The 25,923-nt window shown below is 42.7% G+C and overlaps 1 protein-coding gene across 16 annotated transcripts in view; it reads left to right on the top strand.

Moving 5' to 3' along the window:
- ABI3BP (ABI family member 3 binding protein) overlaps positions 1-25,923 on the top strand; it is a 2,083,720-nt gene that overhangs the window by 1,664,346 nt on the left and 393,451 nt on the right. For 15 of the 16 annotated variants that reach the window (XM_069204834.1, XM_069204837.1, XM_069204832.1 and 12 more), the window contains 3 exons: positions 5,889-5,963; positions 6,399-6,473; positions 10,519-10,587. In XM_069204834.1, the coding sequence (XP_069060935.1) occupies positions 5,889-5,963; positions 6,399-6,473; positions 10,519-10,587 (219 nt within the window). The remainder of the gene's footprint in view (positions 1-5,888; positions 5,964-6,398; positions 6,474-10,518; positions 10,588-25,923) is intronic. The other variant, XM_069204848.1, reaches the window with a different exon arrangement.

The following is a 25,923-nucleotide window of genomic DNA, read 5'->3' as shown; positions in this document are numbered from 1 at the left end:
TTATGTTTGTTGGTGTATGGGGACCCAGTGGAGCTCCTTTAGGTGTGGTGTGATGTGAGTGCAGCGTGGTCTTCTGAAATGTATCTTAGACACGACTGTATGTTGTCCTCCAAACAGGGACTTGCCTCTGTGATATAGTTGTCATTTGGAAGGTTTTTCGGAACCAGTTGACAATGCTGTGTCACTGACCAAAGAGTTTGCCAGGTCTCCTAAAATCCCTCACTGAGGTGGATGACTGAGATGTCATATTTTGGGCCAACTTAAATACATTTTCATATTGACAGCCTATAAAACAGAGGGATCCAAGGGATACATATTTATAATGTGAAACACTAGGTTGTATTGAGAACTCTAACAGTTCAGTCAATAATACACAAATTTGGTGTCACTTCTTTTGATACCCTTACATTTATATGTAAAGATAATATTTAAATAGTGCACAAAACACCTAAGCTGTTCACCCTCTAACTTGACAGTCAACCTAAGTTAAATCCCAGTGCTTTTGTTATAGGAAGAAAATGTATGGTATTGTCACAGAAAACATTGTATTTGAATGCTAAGAAAGGGAATGGGAAAATGTATATGCATAGTGTCATGTTGGATCTCTCTACCTTCATCTAAAGGTTCCCTTTTTCAGGGCATACAGCCAAGGTATCCTTCCTTTGGTATAAGGCCTTCTTTGCACAGGTGTACAGGGCTCTTCAAAGTAAAAAGGTGGACTCGGAACTAGCCCAAGGGACCATTTTACATTTAGAAACAGTGGCAGTTGAACCCAAGCTAATTGATGACTCAAGATTAATTGTTGAGCCCCAAACCTTCGAAATCAACTCTGACCAGCACTAAACCATCTGAAGCATTATGCAGCCTTACAGTGAAACATATATAAAGAGGGACTTATGTATTCAAGCACTAATAAGACAAACACACCTTAATCGGTCACTGGGACTTGGGAGGCACAGTTATGACAGACCATAGATTTACACCAGAGCCAGTAGATTATTGTCCTACTGGATACAGTAAAAAGTCCAACATCTTACAACCAGAGCATCGCCAACAACTGTTAGACATTTGATGGCGTGTCATATCTACATATTGTGATCTCCTTGAACAAAAGAGTACAACTTTGGGCACACCCCTACTATCCTGCAGAGTCTAGTACTATGTTGGGGAGTAACATAGAAAACTATCTAGAGTACCCGTCAGAGACTTTTGCACATATAAAAATACAGGGCGGGTCAGAATGAGAAATTAAGGAGCCCTTTAGGACATGACGACGTTTAGTTCTACACCACATGAGCCAAGATCAAAAATGTAGGATTTTGAGGTTGTTTATTGATGTTGTTTTCCGAAGGGCGAGAAGGAATCAAGTATAAAGCATGTTTTCTTTTAGATAACCATGTTCTGTTGGTGAAACTCGCTTTCAGAAAGAGGCACTCTTATTGAACTCGTCTCTTCGATTTGCATATTGTACTTAGTTGGGGACAGATGAATAGATAAGTATTGGTTCATTGTAATTTGCTTCATAGAATGGAAATATATAGCAGAGGAGACTGAGTTATGAAGACGGAGCTGAAGGTCTTCCCTTTTTTCGTGGAAATTGCATCTCTTCTTGCCTGATACAGACAAAACAAAGAAATCAAAATATTCAGGCTAGAAAGATATATTTTAGATTCTTTAAAAAAAATCGGGTTTCCGGAAAGGGTACAGCCCACCCACAGCTAATTATCCTCGCTCATTTAAACAGTGACATTAAGGGGGTCATTCTGACCCCGGCGGTCAAGGACCGCCGGGGCCAGGGTCGGCGGGAGCACCGCCAACAGGCTGGCGGTGCCCCGCAGGGCATTCTGACCGCGGCAGTTTGGCCGCGGTCAGAAATGGAAAACCGCCGGTCTCCCGCCGGTTTTCCGCTGCCCAAAGGAATCCTCCATGGTGGCACAGCTTGCTGCGCCGCCATGGGGATTCTGACACCCCATACCGCCATCCTGTTCCTGGCGGTTCTCCCACCAGGAACAGGATGGCGGTATGGGGTGTCGTGGGGCCCCTGGGGGCCCCTGCAGCGCCCATGCCAATGGCATGGGCACTGCAGGGGCCCCCGTAAGAGGGCCCCACAAAGAATTTCAGTGTCTGCTGAGCAGACACTGAAATTCGCGAAGGGTGCAACTGCACCCGTCGCACATCCTCCACTCCGCCGGCTCCATTCGGAGCCGGCATCTTCATGGAGGGTTGTTTCCCACTGGGCTGGCGGGCGGTCGCCCACCAGCCCAGTGGGAAACCCAGAATCACCGCGGCGGTCTCCTGACCGCGGAGCGGTGTTCTGGAGGGGGGAACTCTGGCGGGCGGCCTCCGCCGCCCGCCAGAGTTAGAATCACCCCCTAAGATTTGAATAACTTGAGTTGGAATCACTATTGCCTTCTCTTTTTTTGACAAGTTTGTTATATTTAGTTTTTGTAACAAATGCAGCAGTGGTAAAATGACAGAACAATTCACAGCATTACAGTTTGATGTCTCTCTTAAAGTATAAGATGTGTGTATGTGTAACATAACTAAGAACGGCTATATAAGACAGCCTGGGTGTAAAAGGAGTATTGCAGAGTATTGTTTTAGGAGGTCAAGGAATTCTGGAACATGACTAACCAATGTGTTGCTAACTGGGGAGGGTAAAGCAAATAGGGAAGGGAGTGGGCATAACACCAAGAGGATGTAGGCTCCTTTTGTTGAAAGTCCACTGGGAGAGTGGCCCACTGGGTGGAGAGGAGCCATATGCGAATGCGTTGAACCTCTTCATATCGGAGGGCTTCTTCCTCCGCAGCCCCCCATTTACACATTGCCCCATACCATTGCCCCATACCATGCCTCCACTGGCGGAGGTAGTGGGGAGCGCAAATAGAGTGTAAATGCGCACATGACAAGAAGGAGTGCTAGGGCGGCAAATCGGATATGTACTTTGTATGTTTTTTCAGTGCTTAAAGATGCCCAGGGCATCCATTTCCCATGTTTGGAGGCCTGTAAGTTCCATGGCCTCTTGCAAGGTAGCATGTATTATGTGCCATTAGCTGCGTAACAATGGACATGATCATATTATATGTCTAAGGTTGGCATCTGAGTCATGACAATGGGGGAAGCTAGCTTGTGCATCTAGATTGTAGTTGTTTAGTAGGGCAGGGGTGAACTATGTTCTGTGTAGTATGACGAATTGGATATGTGTGAATCAGGAGTTCCATGAGACCCGTTGCAGCTACTCCAGGGCTTCTTCCCTTTCCTTGTCATGTAGGGCCCTCCCAAAGTCCTCCTCCCATCTATTTCTTAGCACTGTAAGGGGGGCATCTAAGAGGTCTCAAATCGTCTTGTAAAGCCAAGTAATGAGGTGGTGGCCTGCAACCCAACATATGTATAGTCTGTAGGACTGGGTGAGTGTCTGGTTTCATGTCCAAGGTACCACAGAAAGTTTGGCGAATGATGCGTAGCTGTCTGTATAGAAGGAATTGACCTGAGGGAGAGCATGGTCTGCAGTTAACTGCTAAAAGTAAAGGAGTTGACCCTCATTAAAGAAGAAAAGGAGTTGACCCTCATTCAAGAGGTCACTGAATCGCTATGGCAATCTCATTGTAGTTGTATGTAGAACTGTAACTATGAATGTGCTGTCTGTCAGGGCATGGAGGTCTCATGTGCCAGTATAAAGTTCCACATAAAGCTTTACCCTTTATTTAAGACTTTGATAATAACAAATTAACAGTCTGTCATCTTCTATATGTATTAAGCCAGCACATCACCCTGTGAAGTCTTCGGAATGATTTGATTTATGTAGAGTGCAAAGTGTTTTTGAATATATCTGGGTAAATGTATGGTGCCTTTGCATGGTTAGTGCAATTAAGAAAAGATAAACACTATGGGGCATACTTATACTCTGTTTGCGCCGAATGTGCATCACAAATTTTGATGCACATTCGGCGCAAACCTTGCCCCATATTTAAACTCTGACGCCTGACCCCACGGACGTCAAAATTCCACTGTGAGCGTCATTTTTTGGATGCGGGAAACTGCCTTGCATTAATGATATCCAAGGTAGGCATTCCCGCCCAAAAAATGACTTTTAGGCCTGTGCGCCTTATTTATACTCCAGCGTCATTTTGACGCACAGGAGTGGTGGGCCTTAAAAAACGGCACACAGCCTGATGTGCGCCGTTTTTTAACGCCTGGGTCAGGGCAGGCGTTAAGGGATCTGTGGGCTCGGAAGGAGTACAGAGGTGCCCTTCCCTGATCCCAGGGATACCCCCTGCCACCCTCGCCCACCCCTGGAGGACACCCATGGATGGGGGAACCCATCCCAGGTACAGGTAAGTTGAGGTAAGTATTTTTTTAATTTTTTTGAAGTGGCATAGGGGGGCTTATTTTGGCCCCCCCTACATCCCACTGTGCCCAATGACCATGCCCAAGGGACATAAGTCCCCTGGGCATGGCCATTGGGCAAGGGGACATGACTCCTGTCTTTGCTAAGACAGGAGTCATTTCAATGGGGGGTTGTGCGTCAAAAAACGACGCAAGTCCGGTTTGAGGCATGATTTTTGCCTCAGACCTGACTTGCACCATTTTTTGATGCACAACCCCCATTTTCCCCTACGCCAGCGCTGCCTGGCTTGAGTCTTTTTTTTTTTTTACTTAGACCAGTCCGCAGCGCCGGCTAATGTCATTCCTTAAATAAGGTTCCCACATGGCGAGTACGGATGGCGTTAGCTGGCGGTAAAATTGTTGACGCAAATCAGAGTCGGCACTGGTTTGCATCAAAAAGTATAAATATGGGCCTATATAAGGTGTTCAAATTTGGATACAAGGTGAATTGTGATTAAAGCTACGAGCTGAATGAATGTGCAGTGCAGATAGTGAGTAGTAAATGAGTAGTCTGGGTAATGACTTTACATTATTAGTCATAAGCAGTTGAGTTAGGCTGGCCTGAGAGGTTCGGCGACGTGTCTACTCATAGACAAACACTGTGGCCCATATTTATACTTTTTTAGCGCCACATTTGATCTGCTTTTTGACGCAAAGGGGGGGGACTTACAAAATACAATTGTATTTTGCACGTTTGTGCCGCTTTCACGTCAAAAAATTACGCAAATGCAGCACTAAAAAAGTATAAATATGGGCCTGTATGTCCAAATGTCTATTCTAGAGAAAGGTGTATTTGAACAGAGCTGTTTCCAGGTGTGTCCTAAGGGGTATGTAAATTGATGGTGCTCAAAGAGTACCAGAGCCTAGGTCTTGTACTCCAAGGGATCTGCCCTCTGTGCTGATTCAGTATCTGCTAACAGATGGTCTGCATTATGGCCAAGTGGGGTTTCTGAAAAAAATGGCCACAACTTGTTGCATGTTTCTTGGGTCTCTGTCCACTATTCCTTATTCATAGCAGAAGGGGCTTTCAATTTAATTCAGGATCCCACTGGGAGCCAGTGGAGAGCTTTCAGGGTACATTTTAATTGTTATGTGTTTTCAGGCTGAACACCACGCTTGCATCCTGATTGATCAGTGACTGCTATGAATGTTTTGCGGTGAGAATAATTTGGCCATTTAAGGTCCAATGACCATGTTACCTCCGCTAATTAGTTAGCTTAATTGAGAGGTATGTTCTTGTATAGTTTTGTTCTATTAAATTGATCACAGTGTATATTTTGTTAATTTCCGAAGGTCCACATCAAGATTCAAGCTGAGGTTCCCCTCTTTCTTTGTTATTTTCCCAGAATCGGGGTTAGATACATTAGGTTCTGTTTGTATATTTGTTCACTTATTTTCTCAGCTGATGACTAGGTGTACATTTTCATGACAGTGACTAAATTTAATTTCCGAGTTCGTTTTTTGATTGCTCTAGCGTTCTAATTGACATTTTGTCTTTACAGCTTCTAAAGAACTAGATACAGATTCCATTGAGCCTAACTTATCAGTTCCACGCCAGAAACTGGGAACAACACTTGGTAATAGTGGTTCTCTTGCTAGGTGTACATGGAATAACTACTCTGCCTGCGTCATTTGTCATTCTCTTTTGCAATCTACCACTTGGGCTATACACCTCTCTCCTATCATATAATGCTTTTTTTGCAGAGAAAAATGTGAAGCACATCCTTTCCGCACTCTCCCCTCGCTTCTGAGGGCTAATATTGTGCTTTTTCTCTTTAATAACTATCATGCGTGCCGCCATCCCTGAGAAGTACACTATAAGTCACGATTAAAATCAATTTCCACTTCCTGTTTAGCTGCCATGATGTCTTCCTTGTGATGCTATCTAGCTTTCTCATACTTCATCAAGTCATCCTTGCTTTATTGCTGTCAGCTCCGCGGTCATTCTGTGCTCCAAACTCTAATGAACTGCGATGAATCCTCACCAGCTAAACTCCAGATTTTTTTTGCAGCCCCAAAAAAAGTCCACTCCAGTTCTTCTAGGCCTAAAACATCTGTTAGACTAAGGACCAGACCTTCTAATTACGGTGATTTGCATTCATTCTCTGAATGTATCTATATTGTATTTATTTCCGAATTATGTCTCCGTACTGTGTGTTTATAGGCTGCAGCACAGACGTACATTTCTATAATTTGCTGTTTTGAAAATGGATGTATTTTATTTAACGAGTAAATAATGAAAATGTATGCAAAAAAAGTTCTAATTATCTTCTTCAATGAGTACAACCCATGAGTTTCTAATATTACCCAGATCATCTTTGCATGTGTCAAATAAACCTCAATGTACAGTTTCTTCAAACTTGGCACGTGATGCAACCGCTTTGCGAGTCTGCTGTCACATGTATGGGACTTTATAAAGTACGTTTCAAAGAATTCAACTTTATGAAACGTTAAAGATTCTAAAATGACATCTCGTTATTGATATCCTGGTGTTTACTTAAACATGATCATGTAAATCGCAATAAATGACTGCAGTGTGTCTATATAGCTGTATGTAAAGAATCTGTGCAGCTGTGTGACTGTAATAATACATTTATTTCACTTCTGAATTGGGTGGGGGCGCATGACTAACTAATGCTTGAATCTGTCTTAAATTGGCACAGTGGAGGACACAAATGAGGCAGGATGCAGTGGCATACAATATATAGATGCAAGTAGTTCTATCGTGACATTCAGATTTTAAATGTAACCCTGAACTGATCAAGACTTGAGGGCCCGGAACGTAGAGCTCCCTGTCATTTAGCTGTGTTAGACCTGCCATCCTTAGCGAAGTCTCCCCTGTCTTTTTGCCTCTGCTTCCCATGTTGTGACTGTGTGCTGGACTTTGCTGTTTTTTGATACTCTGGGCACTTTACCACTGCTGACCAGTGCTAACGTGCAAGTGTTCTCTGTGTAAACTGTATGTGTAATTGGCTTTTCCATGACTGGCATATTTGATTTACCAGTAAGTCCCTAGTAAAGTGCACTAGAGGACCCACGGCCTGTAAATCAAATGCTACTAGTGGGCCTGCAGCACTGATTGTGCCACCCACATGAGTAGCCCTGTTAAAATGCCTCAGACCTGCCACCGCAGTGTCTGTGTGTGCAGTCTTGCACTGCCAATTCGACCTGGCATGTGTACCCACTTGCCAGGCCCAAACCTTATCTTTTATACATGTAAGGCACCCCTAAGGTAGATACTAGTTAACCAATGGGTAGAGTGTAGTGTGTGTGAAAGGTAGGACATGTACTGATGTGTTTTATATGTCCTGACAGTGATATACTTCCAAATTCAGTTTTCACTGTTCAAGGCCTATCTCTCTCATAGGTTAACATAGGGACTGCCTTTAAATTTCTTTAGGAGCAGATAGAGACATACAGTTTGGGGTCTCTGAACTCACAATTTAAAAAAACATCTTTTGGTAAAGTTGGTTTTTAGATTGTCAGTTTGAGAATGCCACTTTTAGACACTGCTTCGCTATCTTGCCCTTTCTCTTTTTTTCTGACTTTCCCTCTCTTGTTCCAGGTCAAAAGCTGTGATGATTAAAAACAGTTCAAGCTCCATCTGCAATGCTCAACACAAGTTAAACTCAGGGTTAAATGGATTTATGCTACTCAAAAGAAGGTAAGGTCCCACTGTATAAATGCAATTTTTTCAAAATCTAAATGTTTGAAATTGTGTGACATTCATGAAAAAGGCTATAATCAAACCTAATGTTGCTCCAAGTCAAATTTAATTTTTGAAGGGCAAACAACCCTCAGTGGAGATGCAAGCAAACATAAGTCCCAAGGGATATGCGGCAGCTCAGCCTTTTTGTTGCTCCAAGTCAAATTTAATTTTTGAAGGGCAAACAACTCTCAGTGGAGATGCAAGCAAACATAAGTTCCAAGGTATATGCGGAAGCTCAGCCAACACGCGTTTCGCTCCACAGGCGCGTAAGCCAGGGCTTTCTCATGGCTGGGAAAAAGAAACGTTGTAAGGCAAGAGAATATAATGTGATATAATGTAGTTATATTAAAGAGAGTTGTAAAAGACACCGAAAGGTGGGAAGCCAAACGTCCGTGAGGAGGGTCATGCTACCCAAAGACATGATTCTTGATTCCAAGAAAAACCTGTGCTAAGTGATTAGTGAGCAAAGAGACAAAAAATTGAAGCGTATACAAGAAATAAATAATAATTCTAAGTGACTGTTACAAGTGTCCTTAAAAAAAATTGACAAATATGAAGAGTAGTGATCAAAGAACAATTATAGGGTTACCAGGACTGACTTATTAAGAGAGAGCAAGGGAGAGTGGTTTAATTAGGCTATATTAATGCTGCGCAGAAAGATGGTAGTGTGATTGGAAACAGTTATTGTGACAGAACAAATAAAAACAACATACCATACTTTATAGGTTATGTTCAGATAGCAAAAACAGTCAGTTGTTTGAGCACTAGTTCAACAAATAATCTGCAACATAAATATATACATATATCGCCATGTAACTTGGTAATTAAGTAAAGCGAAGGTTAACAGCAGAAAAAGCTGTCTTAAGAGAAAACAACTTAGGTAATGGTGCCTGATATTAAATGATATCAATTGCATAGGGGATACAAAAACTTAGCAATTGCAATCTTAACCCAAAATAAGGGAAAACTCTCACTAAGAAATGCTTGTATTGATATTCAAATAATGACAGCGACCTCAAAAGTAGAGAGTGTTTGAAAAAAGCATTATAGGTCTAAAACAATCGATCTAATGGTTATGCGCTCATAATGACTTGTAATGCAACATAGAAGTACATGGTTCGGTAGATACGAGTAACCGGTAGATTAAGAGTTATTTTTTATATAAAGATGTCAAAAGACAATGTGTAAAAGTGGTCACTCATGCATATTTCCTAAAAGAATACTGCTAAGAAATGACACTCACCCATTATGTGCCGGTGGGATAGTTTGGTTATTGATATTAACGTCCGTCGCCGAAATATTTAAAACGAAAGGTAACGCGCCGATTTTACACCGCGTCTTATATGCAAGACCGGTGTGTTTGTGTGTCCTACCTCAGTGTTGTCTATGAGGTATGGACACAGGTAAAGGACAGTATGAAGGCGACGTCAGTGAGAACAAACAACAGTGTAGGCGGCGCCATCTTGAATGCATAAAAGGGCGGCGGCATCTTATCATGGTGTAACATTCATCCACATAAAGGACGATGGGTACATCAAAATGAAAGTAAAGAACTAAGGAAAACTTAGAAAAGTGTATTATAAGTTAATCACTTAGCACAGGTTTTTTTGGAATCAAGAATCATGTCTTTGGGTAGCATGACCCTCCTCACGGACGTTTGGCTTCCCACCTTTCGGTGTCTTTTACAACTCTCTTTAATATAACTACATTATATCACATTATATTCTTTTTTCGAGCCTTGAGAAAGCCCTGGCTTACGCGCCTGTTGAGCAAAACGCGTGTTGGCTGAGCTTCCGCATATCCCTTGGGACTTATGTTTGCTTGCATCTCCACTGAGAGTTGTTTGCCCTTCAAAAATTAAATTCGACTTGGAGCAACATTGGCTTTGATTATAGCCTTTTTCATGAATGTCACACAATTTCAGACAATTTGATTTTGAAAAAATTGCATTTATACAGTGGGACCTTACCTTCTTTTGAGTAGCATATTTCTTATGGAAGACTAGGGTCCATGTCCTCTGGTGAAGCTCCCACACCCAACTTTATGAAAAGGCATTTTCATACAGGATTATTGTGGTCTGGACCCCCCCCCTTTTTTCCTTAAATGGATTTATATGCAGCTGTCTATGTTTAATGAGGGCACAGTAAAGTAAAAAGAGATGGAAATAATGCAGCTTAAATGGTGCATCACCAGTGATGTACAAATATTCCAATCCCACCTTTAGAATTTGAACTGTAATCTCTGGTGATGCTGTGAGTGAATCATATCACCCTTCGCTGACCCACTGTTAGCCACATTATAGGTGAACCCCTTGGAAATTCATCAAAGGTGCCAGCCATTTATTTCCCATTGGTCTTAATTTTTCCCACCAAATTTTTATATACATTTTAATGACCCATCATTTTTCACTCTTCTCTCCACAGTACCAAATAGGACAACGCAGGGAACTGCTCGACCAAAATCCTCAAACTGGAGAAGCGAGACATCCATAGGTATTGACACCCCATCTTTCTACAGATAATATTAAGGAAAAGTACCTATAAAGTAAAATGTATATAATGTCTGTGTTCACAACTATGTCCTATCAATGTCCTATATTCTTATTCTTGTCTGAATTATTAGAGTTGTTGATATTTGATATGAGTCAATTTCCTAATCAAAAACACATATTATTATTGTCAGCATTTGCAAGAGCGTTAACATCCTGCTATAATTTTAGGGATAGCAACAAATAAGCTTATTGTTAACATTTCAGAAGGAACATATTAACTGACTGAGCCTCTGCAATGGTGATAAAACTCCCCAGGAAGCTATGAGTAATAGATTTAATGTTGAGCCAGACACAAAGAGTGCAATAGTGAATAACCAAGCTTGCATAGGATGTTCCGAGGGCAATATGGAGCGTGGCCTAAGATTAACACTTATAGTAATTAAATATGTCTATATTAGGAGAGAATGACTCAATTGGGTATTCTTAGATTTAAGGTGGCATTTGACAATGTAGATATGCTTTAATGTGGGAAGGTTGAATTCTCCCATGATCATACTGACACAAGTTTCATGTTTTAGGCACATAATTCAATATAGGTAATATTTGTGAACTCAGATGAATGTACTCCATACTTTGTGGTTAATAAATAAGTTAGGCAAAAGGTCCCTTAGCCCAAAGTTGTTTCAATGTTTTCTTTAGTTACCTAACTCCAACTTTGAATTCAGTTACCCCAGAAATACCCATTTTTAAACAGTGATCCAATTTTATGTGTGATATATACAGATTATACACTTGTAGCAGCTAGAATGGAAAAGGTATTTTCTAGATTTGCAGGTACAATTTAAGGATACGACTCACATTCAGTACCCAGTGACTGTGTTGAGTGAAACCCAGTATGGGCTGAAAGGACTTCATAAATGAGCATATCTTTCCTTATAAGGAAGCAAAAGTGAATCACACATGTTAAGTGTGAACTTGTAGACTGTTTACAACTGATGGTCAACAAAGCCACAAAATTAAAAAAACGATGATTTTCAAAGAAATGAGTAACAGGTGTGATGAAACCAAGAAAGGAGTAGGACTTTATTTGGATGGAAAGATGTTGTGAGACTGGGCAGATTGATTAGGCCTGAAACCATTTTTTTCTGATACTGCATGTGCTTAGGTTTATTAAAATACTTACAATTCTATTCCAAATTGCTGACTGATTTGAACAGTGTTTTTACAAAAAATGTATTCATAGGGTTTTCAAATGAAACTTGAGTTCCCAATTCTAATAGATTATTTATTTATTCGATAAGTTTATCAAGTGTCAGCTGCCACCTTTTGGTCACTACCGAGTTCTATGTACTCCCATTGCAGCAGTTCTTGTGAGTCAGTATTTAGGCAGTCAGACTCGACTTAATGCAAATGTAATCCCATATCTGCTAATCATCTGTCAGTATGCTCAAATATCCTGACTCATAATCTTACTTTATTACAGTGATTTTTACAGGATCGAATAAATCCATTTGTTACTACTATTTTGTTAAAAATACCCCTAAAGAAAATCCACGTAGCCTAAAACCAGTCAATACATTTACACTATTTTCTTTTGCCCCTATCAGCTAGGCAATCATAAAATAAAAATATAGGGTCAAATTCATAATTCTCATGCACAAACCCAGGATGTATTAATAGATTGCGTCGCCAATTGTGCATTGACAAGGGGCTGCAAAGCGACCTGGCTAATAAATATTAATTAGGCAGTTCACAATTTGCAAACTCCTGTAATTTGCTACGAATGAAGGGGTGGTGGGCAGCAAGGCAAAATAGAGCTCAGTGCAAGGATTTAATTTCTAAAACGGAAAGCATCATTTTTTAAAACATCTGCCGTCCATTAAATGCATAGATGTAGGCTCTGGCCACAAAGGCACTGTTATGATTAAAAAAGGGCCTTCCTGCTTGAGTAAGTGATGTACGATTTTAAAAAACTCCTATGATGGAGGCTGTAAGAAAATATGTGGCTAAACTTAGGCTTTTTTTGTCTAGTATTTTAGCCATAGATAACATCATATTATTTTAAATAGTTCAAAAAATAATAGGTGGGAGATTTTCACACAGGTGTGAAATGCTTCATTCACACATACGCCCCCTTTGACTATTTACCCTCTCAGTCACTTCACAGTACCTATATGGTTTATATTCTGAAAATGGAAACACTTTACAACACAAACAAATCATTTTCCATTGGAGTATAATCTTCAGAGGGGCACGAAACTATTTGCGGATAGACCCGCTGTTTAAAATTACGACTGTTGTGCCGAAAGGATGGACAGTTCGTCCAAAAGAGATTTTTGTCGGAGATATTTTATTTCTCTTGCAGCATGGATTCTATTTTCAGCTGTCCCTTCTCTCGTACTTCATGCATAAAAGTGCACTGGCTTAAACATCCATTTAGTCTTTGTTTATATGTACAAAAACCACATTAACATATTTTCAAATCTCCAAACTAATTCGATTATTTTACATATTTTACTCTATAAGTATATAACTTCAGTGCTCTAACAGGGTACATTGATGATACCATAAGATGCATTGCTGCATGGATGGGACTCAGGAAAAAAACAGACATAATGTCATAAATAACCAGACTCCACTGCATATAAAACACAAAATAACTCACCCAGTCCTAGAATCAGCAACTTAGTAGCCGTCTATGGCGTTTTATGGGTGCCCACGTGATTTACTGTTTCTGAAAAATGTTGTTCCAAAGGTATATGCCAATCCCTGAAATACTGGAATATTTAATTTCAAAACTACCTCTGATACATAGAAATTTTGAAACAATATATCACGAAGACTGTGTGTAAACGTTTCACGTGGCCCAGTCAAAAGAAATATTGAGGGAAACACTTAATACACTCGATACGGTGAGTCCACCGTGCTCCGATGAGTGCACTGTATGTCTCTTTAATAAAACACTGCCACAGGCCTTTCCGACATCCCTACCTGTGCGGACATGTCTTGCACAATGAAAGTCAAGCTGTAGCACTCACCCTACCTCTGTATTATAGTGCATATTTGCAGTTCTGTTTTGTTTCTATTTAACTCTGATCTAATGCTGAGGAAATGTTTCCTACTTTACTGCGGGACGTTGAGCATTCGTTAACATATGTATCTACAAACAATGAATAATCACACTTCCCTTAGTTTTTTTCAAATTAAGTTTTTGTGTTAATACACTGCATGAAAATGTGTTTACATGTATATATTGAAACGTCAACAATTTGAGAAACATTATGACCAGCAGGGGGAGATATAGATTATTTAAGAAATCTCTGTATGATTGACCTCTTAGAACATGCATTGGCAAAACCAATAGGTAGGCCTCGCCAGTGCAAGAGTTATTGGCTCTGCCAATATGATTTAGCCATGTTTTACATCACCTTGGCAGCTGTTCAGCATGGCTAAAAGTGGTATAAAGGAGAGTGGTGTGGAGTATCATAAAGTAGAGTGTCATGGAGTAGAGCGGGGTGGTATGGAGTGGCGTACAGAGGTGTAGATTGGTGTAGGGTAGAGCTGAGTAGCATGGAGTGTCATAGAGTAGAGTGGCATAGTGTTGTGAAGTGTCATGAAGGTAACATAGTGGCACAGAGTGGAAGGGCATAGAGTGAAGCAGAGTGTTGAAGAGGTGAGTGGTGTAGAGTAGAGTGTCACAGTGGAGTAAAGTGTAGAAAGGAGTAGCATAGAGTGTTGCTGAGTGATACAGAGCAGATTGTAGTGGCACAGAGTGGAGTATTGTAGTTGAAAGGAATGGCAAAGAGTGGCATAGAGTGGCGTAGTGTGTCTTACATTGGAGTGTCAGAGTGGCATAGAGTGGCATGGAGTGGAGTGGCGTAGAGTGGAGTACGGGAGTGGTGCAGAGTGGAGTAGTGGAGTAGAGTAGAGTGGAGTAGTGTGTCGTAGAAAACTGTGGAGTAAAGCGGCATGGAGTGATGTAGAGAGATTTACATAGAGCATTGTAGAGTGGAGTAGAGTCATAGAGGTGCATATAGATTGGAGTAGAGTGGCTTACAGTGAAGTGGCATAAATTACTGTGGTGCAGAGTAAATTGGCATAGAATGCACTGGCTTGGAATGCATTTGTTTTGAATAAAGTGGTGTAGAGTGTATTTGGGTAGAGTGCAGTGGCGTTTGGTAAGAGAGTGGTGTAGAGTAGTGGGGCAGAGTAGAATAGAGTGGAGTGGTGCAGAGTAGATTGCAGTGCCGTAAAGTACAATGGCACAAAGTGTAGTGGTGCAGGATCGAGTGGAGTGGCGCAGAATGCAGTGGGGTATAGTAGATTGTTTCAGAGTAGTGTGAAGTGGTGCAGGGTAAAGTGAAGTGGTGCAGGACAAAGTGCAGAGGTGTAATGTAGAGTAGCATAGAGTGCAGTGGTGAGCTGTGTAGAGTTCAGTGGCATGGAGTGCAGTGGTGCAGAGCGGAGTGCAGAGGCATAGAGTGTAGTGGTGCAGAGTAGCATAATGTCCAGTGGTGGAGAGTGCAGTCTTGCAGAGTGGAGTGTCTTTGAGTGAAGTGGCATTAAGTGCATTGGCATAGACTGTAGTGACAGAGTGTTGCAGACTAGTTTGCTGTAGAGAGCAGTGGTATGCAGTACAATGGTGAAGCATAGAATAGAGTGGCATAGAGTGCAGTGACGTAGAGAGCAATGGTGTACAGTGGCGTAGCATGCAGTGGTATAGAGTGCAGTGGCATAAAGTGTTGCAGACTACAGTATAGTGGTGTAGATTGTTGTGGTGCTGATTAGTTGGCGTAGGGCACAGTATATTAGGGTATAATAGGGTGCACTCGTTTTGAATGAAGTGATATAGAGTACATTTGGTAGAGTGCAGTGTGGTTTAGAGTAGACTGGCGTAGAGTGCAGTGGTGTAGAGTGGATTGTTTCAGAGTAGAGTTAAGTGCTGCAGGGTAGAGTGAGAGTGGTGCAGGGTGGAGTGGAGTGGTATAGAGTAGTGACGTAAGATGCACTGGCATAGAGTAGAGTGGTGCAGAGTAGAGTTGCTTAGACTGGAATGGTGTAGAGTGCAGTGGTGAAGAGCGCAGTGCTTCACAGTACAGTAGATCCTATTGGCATGTAGCAGAGTTGTGTAGAGTACATAGGTATAGAGTAAAGTGACATAAAGTGCAGTAGTGTAGAGTCCAGTGGTGCATGCTAGATTAGAGTAGATAGAGTGCAGTGGCATGGAGTCATGTAGGATAGAATGGTCCAGTGGCATAAAGTGCAGTGGAGCATAGTAGAGGGGCACAGAGTAGAGTGGTGGAGAGTTCAGTGATGGAGACTGCTGTGTTGCAGAGTAGAGTGTTATAGAGTGCAGTGTGTAGAATAGAGTGCTTATACTGCAGTGGCATAGAGCACAGTGGCAATGAGTAAAGTGGCATAGAGTACAGTGCATTGAGACAGAGGACATCCTTGTATCCTTTAAAAAAAAATTCAAATAGAAGCAGCAATTTGTTTTCAATTTGTCCTTGATGTCAGATTGTTCTTCTGTTACTGCACCTGTTGCACAAATAAAAAGAATGATATATAAGTCCATGTGCAAAAGGCAGGGATGTTAGAAAGAGACACCTGCTAAGGTGTGACGAAATATTACTGATGAGGATTATTTGTTTTTTCGAAAGAACACATTTGCGTAAATTAGAGGTGCTAACGCAAGTAGGTCAAATCTATCCTATTGAAAAAGTTCTCGGTGGCAGAGATAGGGGGTCATTCTGACCCTGGCGGTCATGGACCGCCAGGGCCAACGACCGCGGGAGCACCGCCAACAGGCTGGCGGTGCTCCCATGGGCATTCTGACCGCGTCGGTACAGCCGCGGTCAGAAACGGGAAACCGGCGGTGTCCCGCCGGTTTCCCACTGCCCAAGGGAATCCTCCATGGCGGCGCTGCAAGCAGCGCCGCCATGGGGATTCCGACCCCCTTACCACCAGCCTGGTTCTGGCGGTTTTGACCGCCATAACCTGGCTGGCGGTAACGGGTGTCGTGAGGCCCCCTAACAGGGCCCCACCAAGATTTTCAGTGTCTGCCAAGCAGACACTGAAAATCGCGACGGGTGCAACTGCACCCGTCGCACCCCTTCCACTCCGCCGGCTCCATTCGGAGCCGGCATCCTCATGGAAGGGGGTTTCCTGCTGGGCTGGCGGGCGGCCTTCTGGCAGTCGCCCGCCAGCCCAGCGGGAAACTCAGAATTACTGCGGTGGTCTTTTGACCGCGCATCGGTATTCTGCCGGCGGGACTTTGGCGGGCGGCCTCCGCCGCCCGTCAAAGTCAGAATGACCCCCATAGTGTGTTGTGAGTTGCAGTGGTATTAAATATGCTGCTGTATTTTATTGTGGAACAACATATTATTATTGTATATTGATCTTACCTTTGGCATAAGGTGTTACTGCACCTCATACATGTAATGTAATCAAGGCACACTTAGTAAGGCTTTATAGACTAGGGCTGAAAAAGTAAATAAAATGTGAGAGGCCTGTCTGTATTGCTTATGTGATTTAGTAAGTGAAATACAAGTCCTGAAAGAGCATATTTGTTATTGTTGTTCATGATGAAAGGGCATAAAGGCTGCAATGAAACTGTTCTTAGAGCTGTGGTGAGACAGATGCACAGTTCCATGGTGAAAGCGATTCCTCTCTACCCAGTCATGGAGGAACCATGGGTCCCTGTGAGTGTTCAAGATTATAAGAAGACACAGTGTCGGGCAAAGTGTTCACATAACCTAAAGATAGATTGTGAATCTTTGAAGTTAGAAAGGCAGAGGGACTGGGGCTTGGGGGTGCGTAGACCTGTGGGTGGGTGGAGGAGAAATTTGCAGAGTGGCTCTAAGCTTGCGGTACCTGTTTGTGTAAAGTAGCAGGAAGGTTGATGTTACAACTTGCACATTTGGCATAAAAGCACAAAGGAGTGAAAATTATCGCTTTGGACTTGCTGCCTGAATGGAAGTTAGTACTTTGTAAAAGCATAGGAAAGTGGGAAGGGGTGACCTGAGTCGTTTGTTTTCATTGTTTTTCTGTTGGGATTGGTGCCACTGTACCTGCTGCGCAAATGTAATGTCCATTCTGGTAGGTGACCAATAGAATGACCAATAGAGAGAGAGGTGTGTTGTTGGTGTGTGTGCCCCAAAGAAAGGTGACAAGTTATAGCATTAGTAAACAATAGACATACGATGTATTTTATCATGGAGCTAAGGTGAAAATATATATTCTGTGTAGTATCTCCTAGTGCAAGAAAAATAATTGTGTTCTTTTTGTCTGTTTAAAATGTAAACTGATACATTAGCGTAGGTTTAATGTTTCCATTAGTTCTTATTGACTTGGTATTACTGCACTTGCTGTTTTAAAAAATAAAGTAAGCTCTTGGAAGTGCGTGCTCAAAGGATGGTTGAGGAAGAGGTAGTTTGAGTTGCTTAAAAACGTAGTGATGGGGTGTTGTTTGTTTGTGAAGGACGACTTTGCCTTTCTGCCTGTGCTGAACTTGTCCTCGTGTAATTTTCAGACACTGGGTCAGGTTTAGCAGCGCCTGCAATGTTGTCTGCTTTCATTCTAAGTAGCAAAGTGCAGGAAGAGAGGGGGCTTTTTATTTATTCTCACCTCCTGCTGGGCCAAAGATAAAGGTCATTATCAAGGGACAATCAGGCCTCCTTTTTTGCAATCTGATCCTGTCTGGGGACTCACACTTAGATGCAAATGGAAAGGAGGTTAATGAAAGGCTCATAGCTTTTATAACTTCATGGGTGCTTAAGAGAAGCATGCTTTTGACTTTGTCCAGTCTCTGTTTATAAGACAAATGGAAGCATCCTAAGAATGTTAAATGTGTTGGTGTGTCCCAGTATTTGCTCAAATAATAATGTGAATGGTACTATTTTGTTTCTTTTATAGCGCCAGAGCGCTTTACATAACAAACATATTATAGATTGGCAATAAATAGTGTATGAAAATCAATGTACAAGATATTTGTTCCATAAAACAGTGAGGGTTACAAGGTGTAGGAGTCACTGTCCTTCATAACTCACTTTGCTATGTTAGAAGGATCAATTCATTATCTGAAAGAAACTAAAGGATCTCTGTGTAAAAGCAATAAACAATGTATTTGTTCAGCTAAAATAATATTCTGTTATCAGCATGTAAGGGTTATGTTACAACCTCTTAAACTGGAGCATAGGAGGGGCACGAGTGGGCTGCATAGGGAGAGTAATCTGCAGTTCTCTTTCGTATAAACACTGTCACTTTGAAGTCAGCGAAAACAAAGTAAACACCAAGCCCCCAAGAAAACACAACTTCACATTTGACCTCTATATTTGAATGCGCAGCAAATGTGACAAGAACAAGATTAAAGGCCTATTTTCAGAATGCAAGTTTGTGGAAAAATACAGTAAACAAGTATTTAAGGAACAGGAGGGATGAACTCAAGCTGGACAGCCTAAAGCAAATAATGCCAGCAACTGGAAAGCGAGAAACTTAAATATACAAACGACAAAGCCAATGGTAAGCAATTGGCAGAATAAGTTCCTCGGTCAACTTTCTAAATGTCCCCAATATATCTTTACTGACCCAGACAGCTGCACTGTCTGGTAGGGTGTGGACTAACAAAGCCCTCTTCCGTATGTGCCTATGTTAAAAACACCACACCGATGCTTATCTAAGCACTGTGGTTAGTGTTTTTAAGCTAAATGTAAACTGTTATTGTTAGAAATGGGGTCTTTGGTTGGCAGTCAGGTTAAACCTTGTCCTAGCAAGGACCCTCACTCTTGTCAGGGAAAAGGAGAAACACACATAGTTAACCCCCACTCAGCCCCTTGGTAGCTTGACACAAGCAGGTAGGCTTAACTCAGAAGCAATGTGTAAAGTATTTGTACCAACACACACAGTAATACAGTGAAACACTATAAAATGGACACCACACCAGTTTAGAAGAATAGGCAATATTTATCTAAATCAAACAAGACCAAAACTATAAATATTGAACATACACAAGTTAAAATATGAATTTTCAAAAGAATAAGAGTCTTACTCAATAGAAAACAATGGAAACATTGATTTTGCACAAAGTACCTGGTTAGTGTCAAAAATAAAATTGCACGGGCAGGCGTGCATCGGAAAAGGCAACGATGTGTTGATTTCTCCCTCACAAGGGAGGCTGTGCCTCATTTCTTCTCCCGTCGGGTCGGCGATGTGTCATCTTTTCCCCCTCGCAAGACACCAATGTGTCGATTTCCAGATGGGGCGCCTCGGATACGCGCAGAGTCGGGTTGACTTTGACACCCAGGGACGATGCATGAAAAATCCTGTTGCACGTTGTTAGAAAACCGCGCAGCGTGGACTTTGCTTCATAATCAGCAGCCGCAAGCGGATGTTGCACGTCGTTTCTCCAGCCACGATGCATCGATCTCCCAGCCATGATGCAGGTGGAGTGTCAATTTTAGCCACGAAGCAGGTGGTGGGTCGTTTATTAGCCACATTGTAGATGGTGCATCAAACATTTCCCCGCACAGCATTCTGTGCGTGGAGTTGCAGCTCTTGTCTGCCAACGTCACCCTTCAAGTGCTCAAGCACTGGATAGGACACCACTTGGCAGGGCTGGAGTCTCAGCAGAGAGTCCAGATCTTAGCAGAAGAAGTCTTTGATGGCCCTGAGACTTCAAAACAGGTGGCAAGCTCAGTTCAACCCCTTAGAGATTCTTCACAAGCATGAATATACCACAAAGTCCAGTCTTTGTCCCCTTTTACAGGCAGAAGCAGCAACTGCAGGATAGCCCAACAAAGCACAGTCACAGGCAGGGGCAGCACTCAGCTCTTCAGCTCTTCTCCTCAGCAGAGGTCCCTCTTGGTTCCAGAAGTGACCTAATTTTCAGGGGTTTTGGGTCCAATACTTTTACACATTTGTACTTTTGAATTAGGCCTACTTCAAAGGAAAGCCTCTGTTGTTCTCAAGATCCTACCTTGCCCAGTCCAGGCCACAGACACGCACAAGGGGGTTGGAGACTGCATTGTGAGAGGGCAGACACAGACCACTCCTCCCTCCACTCTAGCACAGATGGCTCATCAGGATATGCAAGCTACACCCCAGCTCCATTTGTCTCACTGTCTAGAGGGGGTTCACAAATAGCCCAACTGTCAAACTGACCCAGACAGGGAATCCACAAACAGGCTGAGTCACAGAATGGTTTGAGTGAGAAAATGCCTACTTTCTAAAAGTGCCATTTTCAAACTAACAATCTAAAAACCAACTTCACTAACAGATGTATTTTTAAATTATGATTTCAGAGACCCCAAACTCTAAATTTCCATCTGTTCTCAAAGGGAATCTGCACTTTAATAATATTTAAAGGCAGCTCCCATGTTAACCTATGAGCGAGAAAGGTCTTGCAACAGTGAAGACTGAATTTAGCAGTAATTCATTGTTAGGACACGTAACACACATCAGTACATGTCCCAACTTTAACATACACTGCACCCTGCCCATGGGGCTAACTAGGGCCTACCTTAGGGGTACCTTACATGTATGAAAAGGGAAGGTTTAGGCCTGGCAAGTGAGGATCCTTGCCAAGTCGAATTGGCAGTTTAAACTGCACCTACGGACACTGCAGTGGCAGGTCTGAGCCATGCTTGCAGGGCTACTAATGTGGGTGGCGCAACCAGTGCTGCTGGCCCACAAGTGCCATTTGATTTACAGGCCCTGGGCACCTCTAGTGCACTTTACAAGTGACTTTCTAGTAAATCAAATATGCCAATCATGGATAAGCCAATTTACATGTACATTTTACATAGGAGCACTTGCACTTTAGTACTGGATAGCACTGGTAAAGTGTCCAGAGTATCAAAAACAGCAAAAACAGAGATCAGCACACATCAACAACCTGGGAAGCAGAGACAAAAAGTTAGGGGAGACCACGCCAAGGATGCCAAGTCTAACAGGTATCATTTCAAAGACTAAAACACATAATCATATGTGGATAGCCAAGAAAAATACTCATTTTAAGGACCCTTTACTTCTTTGTTTTGTTGCATCTCAGACAATAACCATGTTGACCTACATATTTTGACTAGCTCTCAAGAAAATGCACAGTTGCTTGGTCCATCAACATGGCTGCCAGTGATAATACATCCTAAAAAACAGTTTAGTTCTTAATCCCTTTGCTACTGCTCCACTTCCACAACCTTCAGTGCTGTGCCCTTTTTTGACTATTTGGGGTAGTTCATGCTTGGGGCTCCATGTCTATTTTTGCACATAGGGCATCCACGCCAAATTTGCGTACTTTTTTCCAACATCCTAGTAATTCTAAAGGTGCCTAGGGTTTATGGATTTCCACAGAGGGGGCCAAGAAAAGAGGCAAAATTTTGAGAAAAATAGGAAAAACGTCCTTGGGATAAAGATGTCTGTTTTCTTAGGAATTACATCAATGATTCGATTGCTCTGCTAAAGTCACCATCTCCCCAGGTTTCAGGAACATGTAGATCTGAATACCAAAAAAACTAATTTTGTACCACAATATTTGCATTTTTCGAAAAGGTAGCATATTTTTCCTGTTTTTTGTGCTCCCAATCTACTTCCAGTTTCTGATGGAAAATAGTGTGAAACCCATAGGTTATACAGGAAAGCTATATGTTTCTGAAAAGTAGACAACATTTCAAACACAGCAAAGGGTCATATGTGTAGAGCCCTCAAGGTGTTCTCAAAGAATATAACTGTTGAAATAAAGAAATATTGAAAATGAGTAGGGAAAAATGGGCAGTTGCGACAACATTTTCATCTGTAACTTTTGGTCACAGTAGCTGATTTGCAAAATCAACATACAGTTACATATGTTTGACCCTTCTGGTTGCAGGAATATATAGGGTTTGCAGGTTCTCCAAGAACCCAAGGTACACAGAGCCAACAACTGAGCTGCACCCTACCGTGTTTTTTCATTGAGTACAAAGTATAGACCCATTCAAATAATGAAATATGTGGAGTGAAAAAAGTGTATCAAGGAACCTATATATTTCTGAAATGGGCATAAGATATGGAGTTTAAGAGCAATGGGTATTTGTACATCTCTGAATTTGTGAGTACCTGTACTAGCATATGATTTCAAAAGGATGTTTTTCAAAATGTCTTCTTTCTAATGCACTGGTTTACATTTGAAAAACAAAGCAGCAAAATCAAATTGATGATATCAAACCTTCTGCTATTCAATGCTCCTACATGTCTTCTGATAAAAATGGTACCTCACTTGTGTTGGCAGACCTAGTCTCTGTGACAGGAAATAGGCCAAAAAACAACATTGACACATTACATTTTTCCACTGAAAATTGACCCTTTTTTCCATTGTGGATAGCTTTAGATTTGTGACCCTAACTGCACATAGGGAAACCTAGCAAATCTGTATATTTTCAAAAACTAGACACCCAGGGGGATCCAGGGTGGGGTGACTTGCATTGCTCTCGCCAGTTTTCTTTGACCCAGAATCCCTTGCAAACCTCAAACTTTGACTAAACTTTGTTTTTTGTTCTGAAATCTGTAGGGATCCACAAACTTCCTTTTGCTCAGCTTTCTCCCAAGTCTCCCGATAAAAATGGTACCTCATTTGTGTGGGTAGGCATAGTGCCCGCGGAGGAAATGGGCTAAAACATAACATGAACACATCACACATTTCCATTGAAAATTGACCTTTTTTTCCAATGAGGAAAGCTGTAGGTTTTGAACACCAGCTCAACCAGCACCTGGGGAAACCATGCAAACCTGTAAATATGTTAGAACTAGGCATTAAGGCGTATCCAGGGTGGGTGACTTGCATGGCTCTCACCAGGTTTTTTCACCCAGAATCCCTTGCACACCCTACATTTTCACTCGAATAAAACATTTTCCTCACATTTCTGTGGTGGGATGTTCTGGAATCTACTGGGAGCCAAAAACCTTGTCACACTCTGCATTCCTCCAAGTCTCCCAATACAAATGATACCTCACTTGTGTGGGTAGCCAAGTGCCCATAACAAGAAGCAGCACAAAACACAACATGGACGCATCACATTTTTCCACTGAATACTCCTTTTTTGTAAAGTAGGTAGCTGTAAATGTTGGGCCCTATCTAAGCTAGCACATAGGTAAAGCCAGCAAACCTGTATGTTGGACCCGGCCCTTGTGGCAGATTCATCCCCTGACTTTTTGCCTCCTTCCTCCTATTTTTTCTGACCTCTCGCTGTTGGCTCTAGGACTCTGAGCACTTTATCACTGCTGTTCAGTGCTAAAGTGCATGTGCTCTCCCTTCTAAAGTTGGTATGATTGGCTTTTACCTATTTGGCATATTTAATTTATCTGTAAGTCCCTTATACAGTGGTATCTCTATACCCAGGACCTGTAAATTAAATGCTACTAGGGGGTCTGTAACACTGCCTGTGCCACCCACTGAAGTAGCCTTTCAAACCTGTCTCCGGCCTGCTAATGCAGGGCCTGTGTATGCAGATTTCTGCCACAGGGACCTGGCATCTAAATTTACTTGCCAGGCCCAGAGCTCCCCTTTTACTACATGTAAGACACCCTTAAGGTAGGCCCTACCTAGCCCTATGGGCAGGGTGCTCTGTATGTAGAAGGCAGGACATGTGCATAGTAGTGTGGCCTGTCCTGGTAGTGACAAACAGCCTATTTGGTTTCTCACTGCTGTGAGTGTTGCCTTCTTATAGGATTGCATTGGAAATGCCCTGCCTTATGTGTAAGGGGTATTGTCTGATTTATGAGGGGTAGCGTAGGCATGTTTGGTATGGTGTTATGGTAGTGAGAAATGCTGCTTACTGGTGTGACTGGATTTTTTAATACTATTACAGAAATGCCACTTCTAGAAAGTGAGCATTTCTCCTTGCTTATGACTCTAGTGTTTTGCAGCTTGACTCCAATCCACGTCTGGGCAGAGCGAAGGTTGGGCTTTGTGCATACTTTTCAGACATCCTGTACACAGGGAGGGTGGAGGTGTCACAGAGGTGCATCTACACACTGAATAGTCTTCCTGGGCTGAGAGAAGAGAGAGGCGGGGCACACCTGCATTCGTAAAGGCTGTGCCCTGGCGTCACACAATAGGGTTGTTTACCCCCGACTGATGTATGGAGCCTGTGCTTGAGTTGTAACTGGTTGGAACCTCCTCTCCCCTTCTTTGTAAACACACTGTAAAACTGGGTATAAGTACAGGGGAATTTTCCCCACAATTTGGAGACACTGGTGATACTTTGAACTGGACAAAGAACCCTTGAGGGACTCACCAGGAACTGCCATGGACTGCTGCTGCTGTGCTGACCTGTGACCTGCTGGGTCACTAGGAGAGACTGCAATCTGCCTGCATCCCCCTTGCGCTGGCCTGTTGCTGCGCCCTGCCACCCTGCACCTCCTGTGGACTTTGTCACCCTGGGGCAGAGTGCCGTGGCCCCTGACCCCTGCATCGATCTGAAGCGCATGAGGAGCGCTTCTCCTTTTTCGATCTAGCGCCTCGAGGGTGTTCTGCTTCTTCTTAGAGCCAGCGCTTTGATAGTGCTTTGTTGTGTTGCCCCAGCACTCAAAGCATTTGTTTTGCCGCAAGAAATCACCACTGCGAACCGGGCTCATGGGAGGGCCCTAGCACTTTGAAGAGTGCGTCACTGTGTCCCTTTTCACTGGCGCAATCCAGGCTCTCCTATTATCCAGATGTGCTACATCGTGTGCCCCCGGGGCACGAGGGGGAGAAGACCCAAAATTGGTGGGTCCTGAAAGGTGCCACCGTGGCGAAGCGCGCCGAAGGAGGTGCCCCCAGAGCACGAACAGGCACCCCACTTGTGTGCCAATCACTGCCGCGGCCCTGAGTATTCCTTACAGAGACCACGGGCGGGGCGGAAGCCTCACCAGAGGCCCCCACACCACAGGTTCCCCTTTTGTGGCCCCTTGTTGTTGTTTTTTTTTTTGTCCTCATTTCGCCACCCACGCTTTGGTTAAGAGGAAAAAGGCAATGGTCGAGGCAATACTGGCATGGCTCCAGGTGTGCGGTCCGCAACACTGCTGGGCCGCCCCACCTGTTCTACTTATTGCACTTTTCCCAATCGACTGCCATCGACCAAATCTTACTGTTTTCTTCAAGACCTGATCATAACCAAAGCAGCACCCAATAAGGTGAGGGGAGTTCTAATCATTGGACTTAAAATTCAGGAGGAAGAGACCAAGCAAAGAAACTACAAAATACAAATTATATAACTGAAACTACTCCACACTTGTAAGTTACTGATAAACATTTTCCCAATCCACCCAAAAATTATCTCTTCTAGTAAGAGAGCCTTGTTGTTCCATTTTACACAGTCAATTTACAGAT

Source organism: Pleurodeles waltl, chromosome 8 (genome assembly GCF_031143425.1).
Source record: "Pleurodeles waltl isolate 20211129_DDA chromosome 8, aPleWal1.hap1.20221129, whole genome shotgun sequence".
Taxonomy (NCBI): Eukaryota; Metazoa; Chordata; class Amphibia; order Caudata; family Salamandridae; genus Pleurodeles; species Pleurodeles waltl.
Note: the sequence above shows the minus strand (reverse complement) of the source record. Positions and strands in the feature narration are given on the sequence as shown.